Below are 18,252 nucleotides of genomic sequence, written 5' to 3' on the forward strand. Positions count from 1 at the left end.
ATAAGCAATGAGAAGCCCTTTATCACCAATTGCTAAACTGTTTATGAACCATTTGGAACAGGAATCAATCTGATTGTGTGTTGTCACAGAGTATGGAGAAAGTATGTTAATGATATCTTGGAAATAGTAACGAGGTATAGAACCTTATTTTCCACCTGAGTTTGTTGGTGACATAGGCCGAATCTTACTAATATTAGCAAAAGAGTAAAGTAGACAGAAGTTTTTCCCGACTCTGACTACAATTCGGTCGAATTGGACCATAAATCGTAGATTTTCAGGCAAAAAATCAGACACACACCAGTACCTCAACTTGAAATCACATGTAATTATATAAGTACTTCACATTGTGTTTAAATTGGCAAACAGTTTATTAGTACTACTTGCAGGTTACATCTCTGCTATCTCCACTTCCCCAACTTACCAAGTCTCTCCGATATTGTTCTTCTTTCTCATCCAAGATAGTAATCTACATACCCCATCCAGGGGAGCTATCAAACTAGGTTTTCGTCGTCTACTTCTGGGACATTCATGTTGTAACTGGCAGAACATATCTTATCTGTCCTTCCCTTATTAATCAAGCATTGATTATGTCCTGTCTAGCCACAATTGTAGCACTTCCAAGCAGCTCTAGTATTGTCAACATCCCTTACTGCTTGCCCTTGACTTTTTTATTCAGTTTTACTCTGCTGCCAGTATCCCTACCCGATATATTAGACCTAAGATGGATGTCGCTCCGCCATAGCGATGTCTACAGCGTTCCCAAAAGTCTGAGGATTTCTTCCATTACATTAAGCTTTAGGTTGTGGTGACACAGCCTACCAACAAACAATCCCACCGGTTACCGCTTGAGTTGGGTTGCATTGTGTATCGACCTTCATGTTAACGTAGGCCTCTGCGACCAAAGCCAGTCGATCCGCCAAACAAGAGGCCCAATGGGCCTGTTTCGCTCACCTGGTTCTACAGCAAATTTGCAGTTGATTGAGGTCATTTCTACAGATACTATGCTGATAACCAATTTATTCAATGCATATTATTGGCCTAATATCGGGTCTTGGTGACTCTTGGCTATCACAAGATTTGAAAATATTTCACCCCTGGGACCTTGAATGCAGATCAAAGTCATTCATTTGAATACACTCGATAGCCCTACACCCCAGCATGCTACAGACAGGCCCAACCTCAAGTGCCTGAGCCTCTTGGTGTTTGAGAAGAAGTTGCTTGAAGATATTAGCCGATTTGACGCATGTGACCTTGAATGAAGGTCAAGGTCATTCATTTGAACAAACTTGGTAGCCCTTTACCCCAGCATGCTACAGGCCCAATATCAAGTCTCTGGGCCTCATGGTTATTGGGAAGAAGTCGTTTGAAGATTATAGCCTATTTGACCCATGTGACCTTGAATGAAGGTCAAGGTCATTTATTTGAACAAACTTGATAGCCCTTTACCCCAGCATACTACAGGCCTAATATCAAGTCCCTGGGCCTCTTGGTTATTGAGAAGAAGTTGTTTGAAGATTATAGCCTATTTGACCCCTGCGACCTTGAATGAAGGTCAAGGTCATTCACTTGAACGAACTTGGTAGCCCTTCACCCCACTATGCTACAGGCCCAATATCAAGTCCCTGGGCCTCTTGGTTATCGAGAAGAAGTTGTTTGAATGAAAAAGTTGAAGCCGGACGGCCGGACGGACGACGGACGACGGCATAAGCTGACTTGCCCTTCGGGCAGGTGAGCTAAAAATAACATCGTGCGGTTTTTGTTTTACTTTGTGTAACAACGCAAACACGTGTTGCGGGCCGATAATCTCCGCAAATCATATCCCATCATAGTTCTCTGCTAACGGACCTTTCCTTCTTTGAGGATTAATACACGTTAGTGTGATATATTTCTTGACCAACACGATCCTCTCTTTAAATTGTTCTGTCTCATCCTCATAACTATTCATGTTACACGTTACGCACTCACGATACGCATGCATGTCGCACGCACGGGAGGCCGTCCTTAAATGACCTTAGCTGTTAATAGGACGTTAAACAAAATAAACCAAACCAATCATAAATATTCAAAGAACAAACTTACTATTCCTTCAGTGTTTATTGCCGATTCGAGTCCTTGAAATTGGACTGTCAGGTTCTGTTTTAATACGCCAACGTTTTATTTAGCTATATTTGCTTTAATTCAGACTCAATCACTCACCTTGAAATATATTGCCGAAAACCTTAAGAGGGCACCAAATATATACACAAAGTGTAACATAACACCACTCGTGTGCATTAGGTTGACAGTAAAGTTTATTCAAACTTTGTGTTGTGTTTACATTGGCTGACAGTTCATCAGTACACAACATGTACACTGATCACATATCTTCTTTCCCCACTCCCCTAAATATCCGTCTCTCCAGTTATTGTTCTCCATCCTCTTATCCTTCGTTCTCTCCCTTAATTCTGCAATATCTTTCATACCTCAATCTAATTAAAATCTAGATGGTCATTCTCACTACGTTACATGAACATCTAACAACATCCCATAAGGGGTCACGTTCTGATGACCGTTGAGATGTGTGTATTTCACTTTCAGTGCGAATTGTCAATTTGTCGATGTCATAGAAGAAAACCATTTTGTCACAGCATGCATATGAAGTAAACCATTTCGGCACAACATGTATATAGCTATATGTATGTCGGACAAAATGACTTTAAACAAATTGACAGATAAGGCACGTTATGCACTCCAGTCTTGCTAATTCGGACATATACAATTCACTTCCAAGATTCCGGAAGTAGTCATTTGATTTGCTAATCCAAAAGGTCATCAGAACGTGACCCCTTATTGAATGTTGTTAGATGTTCATGTAACGCAGTGAGAACGACCATCTAGATTTTTAATAAGATTGTGCATACTTAAGTTTGATATCTTTCTTTCCATCAAGCCCATTGTGTATGAAATTGTAAAGGTGTGTATATAAAAGCCCTGTCTATCAGGTGATTTTGCATCAGCAGTGGCCCAGTGAAATGCGATCACATCTAGGCTAATCATATCCCCTTTATCAAGCCTTAAACACCAACTTTTCCTGCAACGTTTACTCAAGGTGACTTTTGACCATAGTACTGCTCTCTCTGATACTTACAATTAAGTTACACACAACATCCATTTTATCAGACGTAGGGAGTTGTACGCACGTATGCAGTTTCACCATCAATAGGGCTTTTGACAACTGACTTTACATTTTTGTCCGTTTGCCGTCTAGTGAACGGGCGTCATTTCATGGGAAAGGCAGAAAGCAGACGTCTCAAAAGCAAAGCCCTGATGTTTTTATTAATTTCTGTGTTTAAGATGAACGTTTTCCAAAACATTATCTTCCTATAGCGCAGTACTAAACAGGATATGTTTACATTGTATATAATTTGTTTCACATATCATGCGTAACAAATATGTACGTCAATATGCATTGAGACACGCCTATCGCTCATAATAGTTCGAATAATTATAAGAATGTTCAGAACTAATTAAATACTTAGCCACAATGGAGAATAGCATGCGAAACCATTCATTCATGTCTTGAGAACAACAAGTATTTTGAAACAAAACAAGCTAAGATTACTTAACGTCCGCCAATTGTTTTTTTAATGACCGGTTACAACGTTACTCAATGTATTACAAAACCAACACAGTGTTTTTAAATGAGGTTAACTGAATAAACTTATTGGGTTAAAAGGCATTATTAATAAGAGTTAAACATAATATCCCTACTAACCTGTTTTATGAGTTCATTCATTTTCATGTTTTCAAGAAAAAGTCAGGCGATTATTTCGAGACTACGACTTAAATTTATGTATACTGTCCGTACATGGAGGTTATTATAAGGTAAACATATAAATGTTACCAGCCAATTACACAACGGTATAACATTGGAAATCTCATATTGGTGGAGTGAGGGAATAACAGACACCATTTATAAATGTAATTATTTGTAATAAGTACATAGATTGAAAGTGTTTTCCAAAATTCTTATTATGCCTTGAATTTTCTTAATGCTTTTGGGCAAACATAAACATGGATAGCTTACACATACCACTTCCGTAAAACCAATTAATTTCAGTGCAATAAAGGTATAATACAGAATTAGTTCTTACCTGATGAAATGGATAATGATACCCATAACAACATAGAAAATATCCATAAATGGAAAACAACAAGTTGGAGAATAAATAACGCCATATTCTCCAATATTCTGATATGTAGACACACTATTGGCATGTCCCTATGCCGAATTAAAAAAGGTCACGTGACACATTATGATGATCAAATAACACATACAACGAGGAGGTATGCACTGTCTGTGTAAATATGTATACTTGTGTGTATAGGCGTCTCTCAAATGTCAATAATAATGAGTAATCAATGAAATAAAGGGGTAGGGGCACGAAGGGTCAAAATGGGTCTTTTCACAAAATGTGGACGTTTAAATGCACTTAAAAACAACAAAAAAAATACAGGGAAATCGTTCATTTGATATACAATGCATATAACCATATAATGGAATTTAGAGGCAAACCCATAGAATAATAGAGAAAACTGGTAATTTCTTTAATGTCATCACCAATTCAAAGCAAACCCTCAAAATAAAATTAGTTCAATTAAAGAGTCGTCTGTGTATACAAAAAATATTATAATTTCTCGTTTATACATTTTGTTGGTATTCAGATATTTCAAAGAATTACAATTAGGTGAAGAAAATTTGAAAATAATGGAAATATTGCTTATTTCTATAATTTGATATTGTTGTTTATCGGTAACTCTAAATACAACATTTTACACCACTCTTTGAAAAAAAAACCCAAGAAATTTGGGAATATTTCGATTAGATGTGCTGTTCCATTCATGGTTCAAGAATTGAGGGTTTAAGAATTGTACCTGCTGCCCCATTGCATGATCGTAAGAGGCGACTAAAGGGGTCTTATCTTCTATTCTTTCTGAACAGCTTTCTTCTTCCTAATGTCTCCCTTGACACTGCCTCACTTTTGGCCTTTAGTTGAGCGTTCGCCCCTGTGAGGAAGGCTTTGGGTTGTGTCCCCCTGCCGAGACATACCAGAGTCTTTAAAAATGGTAGTTGCTACTCCTGCTTAGCGCTCAGCATATTAAGAGTGGGACGACTGGTTGGCCCGTTGTCAGTATAATGTGACCGGGTGGGGTGTGCTGATGGGTGTCTTCGGCAGTATGCTTCAGTGAGGTAGCACTATAAATCGGCAAAAGTTCCGGCCTATCACAAGGAGACTTAACACGAACATACCGCAGCCTCTCAAAACACACATACGCACTCACCTCACGCATGCATGTCGCACGCACTAGAGGCCGTCCTTAAATGACCTTAGCTGTTAATATGACGTTAAACAAAATAAACCAAACCAAACCAAAATACTTATAAAATATAGGAATTGCGTTGAACAGTGCGTTCTTATCTTATTATTTACAATATAAAGCATAAGAATGAACTATGTCCAGGTAATTACGGACATACAGTATTTCGGTAAGTATCAACAATGAATACTAAATACTATACAGGTGTACAATTATCTATATACATAGTAAACATACATTTAAGACAGGTTACCTGTGTATGTCACATAGTCCCCTGGTAGAAACGTGTCTGGTAACATGTACATTGTGACGGACGGGCAAACCTTTGAAATTACAAATTAAAGACACTAGATAGAATGACATTTGTACACAAGAATCCAAACATTCAAGACAATAAATAATGTCAGCGGATTCTTTGAGACGATAGAGATATTGAGAGCCAATGACAATAAGCTACCAACCTATCATTGTTTCAAAAGTAAGTTACATATTTGTCCTTTAAATACAACAACTGTGTGGCAGCAATGCAAACAGAACTTTACCTTTAGTACTATTTCTCTCCCCTTAGTCGTTCAAACGGGAATACACTGTACATGGCTTATTAGGACTGACAATGAATTTCATTTTGTGATGGTGTACACAGAGTAGTGTGTATGCTAATAAAACAGTTGAATTGAATTGTTTTTCTGGTGAAAACTTCAGTTTAACAGCCAAACACCAATGAAAAGCAAGCACAGAACAACACATCAGAACATGGGCCATATCAATGTCGCGTATGTTTTAAAAAATCAGATATTTGTTCAAGAAATTGAAGGCAAAGAAAATAACAAAAACTTTATCTTATTGCGCATTAAGTGATACCACATACTTTGAATGATTTAGGATTAAACCTACGGTCCTTTTTCTGCTTGTTTCGAGCACAAAGTAGCCAATGCACGAATATTTATTCCCCCGCCATATTTACAGTCATATTATATAAGACATTAGATAGCTCAATAGCCTCGAATGCCGGCTGCGTAACATCAGATGAAGATCCGAGATACGTATTTCGATGCTCCCTACCCGTGTCGGTTTGTGTTTCTCGGGAAGCTGATAAACGGGCCTGTTCATGCTGTCCTGGTTGTGTTTTCTTGAACGAGACATTTTATCCTAACTATTGTGCGTGGTATGCAACGGGCCTCCGTATGTTGTTCAGTGAGGTAGGTAACCACCAGCTACTACAAATAAACCCTGCTTCAAAATGACCCTGGCTGCCGATTGCCTGATAAAACCAAGGAAATAAACAAAGAAACTTAAAGATAGCGAGTCAGTTTGTTTTTTCTGAATGTGCAGGTATAAGAAATATGTATCTCAGCATGCATTCATAACTATACGATACCCATGATTACCATAGCCTCGGGTAATGCCTACCCATGCAACACGCATATACAAAATTTGATGACCCACATCTAAAGCTCATATTCAGCTCACTTTCACATCCAACAGCTGATGGAAATATCTATTGCAACAATCAAACAGTCGACAGGCTGAAAGGTTCAATAACATATCCAGTATCAGCTTAATATATTATATACAATTACCACTCTTTGGCATTTGCTCTGTATGAACTTACCAATGGTAGGCGTTGCCAACTCGAAACAGCTACATTGTAACTGGAGTATGGATATTATAGTTAAACATTCGTGGCAAAACAAAAAAAAATAAAATAAAAAAGTAAAAATAAAAATAAACCTGCTGTTGTTCTAAATAAACAACGATGGCGAAGAAATCTAATTAAAAAAGGATACAGGACAAATAACAAAAGAAATAAAAACACAGCATAAGATAATAAAGCAGTATTACGGAAAGCTGTGAACACTGGACTTTTTGACAAAATATCTACGAAAGTCCTATCGGCTACAGTGACCACTTCGTTCTGAAATTTGAATTGATCGGCCTCCTATAAGCTGGAATCTGACGGGTGTAACGCCAGGATTACAACCAATTAAATTATGGAAGACTTAACGCGGAATTAAACACCTTAGGAATAAATAATGAAAAGAGACACAGATAAAATAAACTGTAAGTTTAAGGATTAGATAGTGAAAGCATGCAATAGCGTACTATAAGATATTTCCTACTTACAAAAGTAACACAAAAATCAACTTGAAACGCCGATATTGGCAAAGATATGTATATGTATTTTGGTTCATTAAAAAATAACCTAGATCTCAAACCTGTTGACCCAATAACCTTGACCTTTAACCTTGACTCCTGGTAAATTGAAGCATGGATTTATTTAAGGCAAGTTTTTCTTTGTTAAGTCATTGTAAGATAAAATTGTTGAATTTCCACCAGATTTGCTTCATAATGTCACCAAAAATATTCATCAGTGAAACATTTTAAAACTAGATCGTTGACAGAGTGACCTTGAACTTTAATAAGATGACTATTTCTTTATCTCTCACCAACTTTGCCTCATAATTTCATAGCAAAATCTTCCTCAGCGCAAAGATATAAAATTGGATCCTTTGACCCAGTGACCTTGATATTTGGTCAGTTCAAACGTATGATTCTCAAAAATGTTATATCATAATTTCAGAACACATTCTTCATCAGTGATGATAGAGTAAATTTGACCTTGACTTTGACCACTTACCCAGTGACATTCAGCTTTGGCAAGTTGATTCGATGTTTAATTCTGACCTACTTTGTTTCATAATTTCACAACAAGATGTTCCTCAGTGAAATGACACATAGCGTGACCTTGACTTTTAACACATATACCTTAACCTGTGGACAGTTGACTCCATGCCTAATTCAGCATCACTGGTACTGGTGCCCTATATTATGTAAACACCTTATATACAACACTAAATTATTTTCCCCATTTACAATGTTGCGTGTGTTCAATGCACCTTTAAAGTGAATTTACACATCGCCTTTTGTATCGTACGGTCACTAATTAACACAGTCATATGTCACGAAGTCACTCAAAGCATGCGCAGTATCAATCTTAACATTAAAGATTTAAGATTTTTTTTTCATACGTCACCACATCTCATGAAAGATAATTCCGATCATACTTTTGTACATAAAATACAACGATTTAGTCTTTAAAGATATCAATGACAAAGGATGATGTAACAGGTGTGGGACAGGGATTCATATTAGGTCCGAGTTCATTCACAATAATTGATACCAGAGACTTTTCACGATACACGCAAGTGTTGTCTATATCCTATATATTTATCGGGATAGTGATATGTTAGTATGTTATTTAAGTTTCTTGTTGAAAAAGGCAAAATTTGACGGTTTGATTCCTGGTTAGTAATTAACATACAGCAGATTATCATTACATGTCAGGTTCACAGCTGTGACGTATATAATTAATTTAATTGTTATCAGGCATGCAGTTTATAAATACAAATACATACCAATATATCTCATCTATCTTATTAAACAAATGCTTTTGTTGGAAATTTGGGATATTTTAAAGAATTGGATTGTAACTATAAAGCCTTTATCTTTAGTCTATGCCTATGAACTGCACTCCACACACGGTATTGCATTTGAAATTCAAGTATCAAAGAACATAGAAATGTTTGAAGTAAAGGTGTAATGTGTTAAATAAATCTCCGTATTTACAATTATAATGATACTCATGATAATACTCATATGATGACGCGTGCATGCTAATAAACTGTAAAGGATATGTGAAATCTGATAAGGCTAGTTTGATATAATTAGGGGTAACATAACGTGCGTGACCATGCATTACAGTTTAAATCCTATAGCTAACAGCAAATCAATATATGAAAATGTAACAGTTATATCAACACCATCGTATTTTTCAGACAGCTCTGAACTGACAAGAGCAGGTGATTATATCTGATAAAAGTCCTTGTTTGCTGGTATAGGGAGACGATCATGCCGGCGAATTCAGTGGAACTCACTTCTCTCAACATAACTGATTCACACGAAACCTGCCATAATGGTTTCGATTATTCGTCATGTGAAAAAACCTTTAAATCAGATGCAAATATTAGCAGTGAGGATAAGGAGACGAAAGGCGAGGATACGTTAACGTAAGTTATTTGGTACTAAGAATATGTTTGTATACAGAAGAATGAAAAAATCATGCCATGCAACTTGATCTCTTTTGCTTTTTTTCAACATAAAAAATATATGTAAATATGCGTATGAGTCGCACATTATTTTTTAATTTTTTTTTCATTTATTTTTTCGTAATGAATAACAATGATTTACCGTAACATTCCTGAATTGCGAGGGAAAAAGGTAACAATTCTAACAAACTCAGGAGTTGCTCATGGAAACTAAAATACGTAATAACCGCGTGGATTATCTTCACTGCCCTCCAACTGGTAGTTAGTTAGTTAAAATGCTTAACGGCCCATCAACACTATAAAGGTCATAAGGGCCCTCCACAAGTCCTGTTACAATTATTATGTACATTGTAAAATACAGCGAAGTTAATCTCGAAGTCTTCATTACAATTTGTTAGAATCATAACTTATTAGGATGTTTTTGTTCATGATTTCAAATGTGCATGCTCATTTTTCAATAATGCATATGTTTTTTTACAATGGAAATCCTCAAAATGCAACATTATGTGAATTTCCCTCTTTGTTTTTAAATTTCAAAAAAGCATTTCTTACATTTTCTTATTGTTAATCTGTCAAACAATTCCTTTTATTTGTGTCAGTAAAAAAACCCCCATATTTTTCTTCATTTTTGAACATTATGGAAAATAGGACCCTTCATTCCCTCTCCCTGTAACTTCAAAGTGAGCTTTTTTTTAATAATTTGCAATCGTCACTTACATATGGATTATCTTACGGATATAATAACACTTTTTCTCAACTTTTGTTGGCTAGCCATTCGATTTAAACGTTCCAAGTGTAACAGAACTTTGTGTATTTTATGCCCCTTACCATGCCCTGCAGGTAGGGCGTAAGAATTGTACCTGCTGCCCCCATTGAATGATCGTAAGAGGCGACTAAATTTGGGATCTTATCTTTTCTCTTCTTTCTGAACAACTTTCTTCTTCCTAATGTCTCCCTTGACAATGCCTCACTTTTGGCCTTTTGTTGAGCGTTCGCCCCTGTGAGGAAGGCTTTGAGCTCTATCCCCTGGCCGAGACATACATGAGTCTTAAAAAATGGTAGTTGCTGCTCCTGCTTAGCGCTAAGCAAATTAGGAGTGGGACGACTGGTTCGCCCGTTCTCAGTATAATGTGACCGGGTGGGGTGTCCTGCTGGGTGTCTTCGGCAGTATGCTCCAGTGAGGTAGCACTATGAATCGGCAAAAGTTCCGGCCTATCACAAGGAGACTTAACATGAAAATACCGCAGCCTCCCACAACACACATACGCACTCAACACACGCATGCATGTCGCACGCACGGGAGGCCGTCCTTAAATGACCTTAGCTGTTAATAGGACGTTAAACAAAATAAACCAAACCAAACAAAAACCATCTAATAAAGAGGGCAGATTATGTGAAAATTACTTCGCCTCTAATCCTTGTGTGCTTCTGTCAGAAGCGTGTACAGGATATCTGGTGGATCCCAGATCTAGTTCATATTCACACCATATCACCACTCTATATCAATTAACCCTGATTAAAGTTTTGTAATCATCGGTCATGGTTAAAGTCACGAGTGACTACCATCGGTCATGGTTAAAGTCACGAGTGACTACCTTTTAAAGAAAAGCAAATTTTGTGTACAAGATGCCCCATTAACCCATATGCAGGTTAGATTGCTGATAGGGGATTGCGTATATTTGTGCGAGTCCCCGTTCACTTTGCTTTCATGGGACCCACCAATGTCCTAGATCACTTTCTTTTCAAAAAATGTCATGTCAAAATGATTAGATTTCTGATCGAAACATCTTTGTTGAGTTTGGCGACCAGATCTTCCAGCAGACCACCGTGGGAACAAAATTTTAGTTTTGTTTTCATATGAGGCTGATAATGTTGAAGAGCTTACCAGACATGTTTTAGCTCGGAGTCTGTTCTCGGTTTATCGATTTTCAATTACGGTTTCGTTATCATACATATCTATATTCTCTATTATTTCTGTACATAGTGCTTTATTCTTTAAAACACATACGTTTGTTTATGTAGGTCATACATCATTTTGATGTTTCAATAACAAACATGGGAAACATTTCAACTACTTGTAGATGTTATATTGTATATATAGGATGATCTAAATTGTTTTCTAGGATATAACATAGACTTGCTTTCTTTCTATTTTTAGAGATTTTCAAGGATTCATGCTCCTCATACCATCGTACATCGGTGTTGGTTTCCTTGGGCTTCCTTACATTGTTAAGATATTGGGTCTGTGGGTAAGTATGTTGTATCACAGGAATATGGTTGCAGCCAAGTGTTGTTTTGTTATATATTTTTCTGTGGTAGCAAGTAAAGTCATCATCAATATCCAAAGGTTAAGTTCACTGTAAATCTCTATCTTTGTATTCCTGTAACATGTCATGACGGGTTCGAAGGCACAGGAACAAGAAGGAATTATAAGTCTTTTATGTATATCAACAAATTGCAAGGTTCAATTGAGTGAACTTGATTGTCGCTCAACTGTAATCACACATTTTGTTCTTGTCACCAATCGAGTAGCTAGGGCTTCGCAAGAAAAAAAATTCAATCAGATGTTGAAAAGGTAGCCATAAGACATTTGATAGGCTAGATCAGATAACATGATGATTCACTCGTTTTTTCGTGAAATATCCTAGTTGTAATACTGGAGTTTATGTTCATAATATATTTTCAAAATGGCTGCCGTTTCGGTCATCTTTGACATCTGGCGGACCCAAAACACAAACACGTGTCTGCCGATCATTCCATAAAAAAGCTTGTAGAACAGGGTTCGAGTTTGAAATTGAGTTTCAAGGTTGCTGCTGTAGCTGTCACAGTAGCTATCTCTTGGATTCCAAAAGCAGCATTTAGTCAGAACCATTTGCTTATCAGTTCTAGGTTTCTATGTTTTATTTAAACTACAAAAAGTAGTTTATATATATATTTTCAAGATGATTCGAGGGGAGCATCTTCAATATATACTTATACTTACAAATGTAGCTAAAAATATACTTATGAGTTGGAAATAAAACAAAAACGATGTCAATACCAAACCATTCGTGTGTACGCTTATTTAAACTATGCTTTTCGATTCTGTAACTTTGTTGTTATCATTTTAGGGTGGGAGTACTGGACTTTTTTTCTATGGAATGTTGAACGAAGTGGCATCTTTGATTCTAGTAGAATGCACCAAGCGTCTGTCAGAAAGGTAACATTAAGTTTTCTTTTTTAGTGATGTTCAAACCTTCCATCGTACAGAGCATTTGATATTTAATAATATATAAGTGCCCTTGTAACTAACATAAACGTTTTTTTAGAGTTACAGATTTACGCAGATTATGAAAAATATCACGTTTGAATTCATAAAACATTCCAATTAACTTAATTAACTTAAATAAATTTGAATAAGACGATGGATATTTCTGATTATACATAAAAGTGTACCTTCTTTGAACAGGACTTCAATAAAGTGTGACATATATACATATATATAGCAGGAGGTGATGATGAAGTAGAATACACCTGGCCGTCTAATATTATTATTTATGAGGGTGCCAATGGGAACATTCCATTTCATCATATTTTACACTGTTTACTGATTTTTTGTTCGAACCATGACGTTGTTAACTCTTTCTTCACATAATAAAATGGATGGTATATTGTATTTGTTTTACTGTTCAACATATGATTATACTATGTTGTTTTTTTTCAGAATTTTTTGTTCAACGTATATCTATAAACATGTATCCCTAAAAATCTTTCTTGTCAAATAATTTACTACAGAACTGGTGAAAGGTTTAGCGACATGGGAAGGGTCGCGGAAATAAGTATGAAGATGGGGCCTCCATGTTTACAACCTCACGCGGGAAAATTAAGGTAAGAGTTTGTTTTGAGGAAAAAATAATGAGCTAGTAACTTCTATTACTAAATTTTCAACAAGTATCGCGGAATGCTTACATCCGATCATGTGTTAGTCAATTAAACATCTAATTGCACAACATTTCTGGTGTCTAACGACACATAGATTAATTGTTTTCATTTTTACTTTTTTCAGATTTTTTATTGACTTTAGTATATTCATGACTTATGCTCTGGTTATGCCTGATTTGATATCACTCATGAATCTATTTGGGAAAGATGTAAGTACTAGGGTATTTTGTGAACTCGTTTCTATTCACAAAACCTTTTCTCATTATTATACAGTTTAAATCAACAAATATTACATTCGTGTACTTGTATTTATTTACCCTGTAGCGGTAATATCAATGATTTCAATCAAAGAATATATATTTTTTCTTTTCAAATACAATAGTAACTTGACCAATTCTGTGTCCTGCTGAAGCTCATAGTATACTAACTATAAAATATATCAAAATCTGAATCATGTAAAAAATAATGATACCGATTCCAAAAGAAATGACTGCATGTATCGAATGTTTATCACTTGTACCTTACCTGCTCATTATTCGACATGGTTTTTTTTGTATATAATCAAACTAAATCCTATCTGTATTGAAAGGCAATTTAAAAGCACAGAAGACCTGCGTGACTATGTTAATACTCTCGGCAAAACTTGATCGGTGTATATGTTTTTTTTCTGATATCATTGTTACATATGATGATCATGTGAATCATAATGTCAATGTGTTGACTATAATGTTAGCCGTTTGGCTGCATCTGAATTGAATGAGATTCGATATATTGTGGTAATTTGAAAATACTAAGTAATAGCCACTTAATAGATGATTGCATGCATGCTTCTTATTACACGGAATTGGATGGTCGGAAAATTTACCTGGGTTATAAAGCTTTGTATATTCTTGTATGGCATCAGTGTTACTAACGTTGTGATAGTAACAGTAAACTATCGACTAAAGGTATATTTTTTAACTAAACAGCTTTATTATCTCCTTTTTCATTCCAGATTCTTCGTCAGTACGTCGATATTAATGACAATGTTTCTATCGTAGCCATTTCGGTGCTGCTATTGCCTATCTACCTGACACGACGGATGAAACTTCTTTCATTTGTGGCGACAGCTGGCAATATTGTGCTCGTTGGTTTATTTGTAATATCCTTCCAGTATATATGTCAGGACCTTCCGGATGTTCGCACGAGACCGGCAATAAAACTCATCGATTATATAACAATCACATCATATACAAATGACGTGATGTTTTCTTGCTGTGGAATTGCTATGGTAAATTCTAAATTATAAACATGATATATACCATTTACTGGTAATATTTGCTTGGAAAAATATCGCCTAGTGTTGACTGTTGAAACCATTTTAAAACAAAAGGAGTGTGACAGTCAAATTAAACCATATTTTGATCCTTATGAGTCATTTTTCAATATCTGGAAATAGAAGCAGAAATACTTTAATCATTGAAGTAATCCAAGAGATGTTTTGTTTCACATACCATATAAAATGACAACAACTATATAAAATAAGTACATGTATGTTCATGATACTAAACATACTGTGCATGATATGTAAATGTCCATTCATCTAATACCAGATAGACGTGTTTGACGTCATTAACAGCCGGCGCGTTTTGTAAATTTATTCATAAATTTAAATGTGTGTGAAATATATGAGTCCAAAAACAAACTCAAAGAGATGAAATCAATCGCTGATTAATAATATTAAATGTGAAGATAAATATAATCATGAGCAATGATCGGAATGATTTTATCTGGGTACAAAAAGAGAATTACCACATAAAATCTTAACCATTATTCTAAATCAAAACGAGCTATATGTTATAGATAAATGCTCTCGTAGCTTGTCTACATTAAAATGTAATGACTATACTTGTATTGAGAAGAATAATATGAACATGTTGAAGCGGTAGTTCGCTTGGTCAGACGTACGGTTGGTACGATGTCTTTAAAGAACGACACATCAAACTGTCTCGTTGTAGATTTTGCCAGTAAGAGACAAAATGAAGACTAAGAAAAACTTTGACGGCTGGAATGGTGTTTTAGGACTTGTACTGGTGATTGTGACCTGTTTCCATGCTTTTTGTGGTTTTTACGGATATCTGAAATTCGGAGAGATGACCAAAGTTAATTATCTGTTGAACCTTCCAGGAGACAAATGGTAAGTGTTAAAAGTTAATAACTATGATGTTAGTAACTATGAGGAAAAATGTATACTGATAAACAAGTGTTAATGTAATCAAATGTCATTTTAAAAGGTACTAGGTGTTATGAATTCAAATCTATAAAAGATTTAAACCGGTTTATCATGTGAAGGACCACCTTATATGTTAAACAGGGTAAATATTTCATTAGTACACGTGGCATCCCTGTAATGGTCTAGTTAATTTCTTTGATGAAATTGACTATAGTCGCGGTATTTTGATTTAGAATTTTGTACTTTGATAACGCACATATAGTATGTATTGCTCTAAATTCTTCTTTAAATGTATTTTTTTTTCAATAATTCTAAAATGTAACGAAGTCTTAGCTATTTTAATTGATTTGTTTAATTTCAATATCAGTAATACTAAAGTTATGCGTTGTTGCCAATTTTATTAGATTTTAAATATGTGTGTACTGGTAAACAATATCGGCTCAGTATACTTTCAAGAATAAATGTGTTTTGCTGTCGGTTCTGTAATGTTATAAATGGATGCTACATGTAGTTGACGTTTTTGAATTCCCTCGAAGAGGTGCTATAAGTAGTCTATATCAGAAAAAAACAATGCTACAATCACTAGTTTCTAAAGCGCATGATATCATTCAACAAACTTGGTTTTCAGGCTATACAAGTCTTTGAAGATTCTTTCTTTCCTAACCTTGTACTCAATCCACGGGATAACTGTTTCTGTGGTAGTGAAAATCATCTGGACGCCTTTGAAGGGGAAATTCAGTAGAGAAATAGTTCAGAACTACGGTGAAAACGTCTGTCGTGTTGTGTTGCTAGTGCTCTCGTGTAAGTATATCAAATATATAAAAAGACATACATCTGCATGACTTAAATAGCATTATAACGGGATAACTGTTTTTGTGGTAGTGGAAATCATATGGACACCTTTGAAGGGAAAATTCAGTAGAGAAATAGTTCAGAACTACGGTGAATACGTCTGTCGTGTTGTGTTGCTAGTTCTCTCGTGTAAGTATATCAAATATATAAAAAGACATACATCTGCATGACTTAAACAGCATTATTGTAAATAAGTTTTGTAATGAAATGTTATAAATACATAGTGATTTTTCCCCAACAACATATATCACAAATTAATCATAACATGTCTTCGTTTTCTTGTTTGTCATTGAATCTATACAGATTGTCATTTTAGACTGATTGCATAGAGATACATAGAGAAAATAGGTCACCTCGACGCTGATCTACTTAACAAAATCATTAAATCCAGAAATTGCATGATATCTGAAGTTATTAAATTCTTGTTGATATTATTTTTGCAGTTTCTTTAAAGAACTATGGATTTGATACCAAAAGTGTTTTCGTGTACTGGGGATGATAATTTTAGTTTGATTTTTAGTTAGTTTGTTACATTAATTCAACATGAAAGAATGGAAATTAAGCACTGTGTTTGTTACTGAACATGTATCTTTTTTATTAATTTAATCTGCCCACATTTATTGGAATGATGTATAAGCATTCTCTTTAAAATACATCTTGTTATCAGTTTGCTTGTTTGTGTTTTGCAAGGTATATTTACAATTTTGGTGCCAGAGTTTGAGCTGCTGATGTCCTTGACCGGATGTATTGGAGTATTATTTACAACACTTGCTGTTCCGTATATTGTTGCATTATTAACAATGTATGGCGATTTGGAACCATCGAATCTTGTGGAGAAAGTCAAGAGAAAATTGACATTCACGTTTTGTGTTTTAGCACTTGGTTTTGGGATATACTCTACAATTGCTGGGATCGGAGTTGCAGTATATATGATTCTTTTTCATATTGTATTGTAAATTGACTGTGGGTATGTGCGTATGTTTTCAAACACTGTAGGCTTTTCCGTAGGGAAATATTTTAAAATGTTTATCAAGTAAGAGAACCAAACTTTTGAACTAAACTAGCTTGGGTATAAGTTTATACGCCTGTTTGAACAATCTCGTCTGAACGTACTACGAGGAAAGCACACGTGTATGATCAAACCCTTCATTTTGTAGAGGAACCCAGCGGTGAATTTAAGACAACAATGTGACTCAATACTGGTAGTAATCCTTAGTAAGTTAAAAATTCCCTCCTTCGAGTAAATTAACATGTGCATTGGAAACATGTCATGAACACAATTACTGCCGTACTAATGCATTATCAACACATACGACGATATGTGTGTAACTTGTATTTAAAGTGACAACTTATGAAGTAAATACACATTATAAGGCATTAAGTGGTGTTACCTATTAATGAAAACGAATGAACATGTGTTAATCGACAATAAAATAATAATTTGAGGTTATGACTACATGTAGTATTATCAATTTAAAAGATGGTGTATCTTTAGATATTTCAACATTTTGAACATATATGTACGTAAGAAATTCTTACTTGTCCTAAATTGGCAACGGAAGTATGCTGTGTGCCATTTACAAATGTGAATTAGGCTAATTTCTCATACAATTGAAGTGTGTATTTTTAATTAGTACAGTAGTCGGATTGATTTTGACCGTAACAAAAACACACCAAGAAATAATATATATATTTTTCATTACCAAAATAAAATGCACGTACATGTATTAAATCAAATGTTTCAGACATTATAATAAAACTTTCCACAACAAAACTATGATAATTACTTATGTCCTGACCTTA

The 18,252-nt window shown here is 35.2% G+C and overlaps 1 protein-coding gene across 1 annotated transcript; it reads left to right on the forward strand.

Moving 5' to 3' along the window:
• The first annotated feature begins 9,267 nt into the window (after positions 1 to 9,267).
• LOC117342602 (amino acid transporter ANT1-like) lies at positions 9,268 to 16,917 on the forward strand. Its single transcript, XM_033904802.1, has 7 exons — positions 9,268 to 9,425; positions 11,623 to 11,713; positions 12,575 to 12,663; positions 13,510 to 13,594; positions 14,380 to 14,511; positions 15,383 to 15,561; positions 16,893 to 16,917. Exons 1-7 carry the CDS (start codon positions 9,268 to 9,270, stop codon positions 16,915 to 16,917), a joined length of 759 nt encoding a protein of 252 aa, XP_033760693.1.
• Positions 16,918 to 18,252: the final 1,335 nt, after the last annotated feature.

The sequence above is a fragment of the Pecten maximus genome, chromosome 2 (assembly GCF_902652985.1).
Source record: "Pecten maximus chromosome 2, xPecMax1.1, whole genome shotgun sequence".
Classification (NCBI taxonomy): Eukaryota; Metazoa; Mollusca; class Bivalvia; order Pectinida; family Pectinidae; genus Pecten; species Pecten maximus.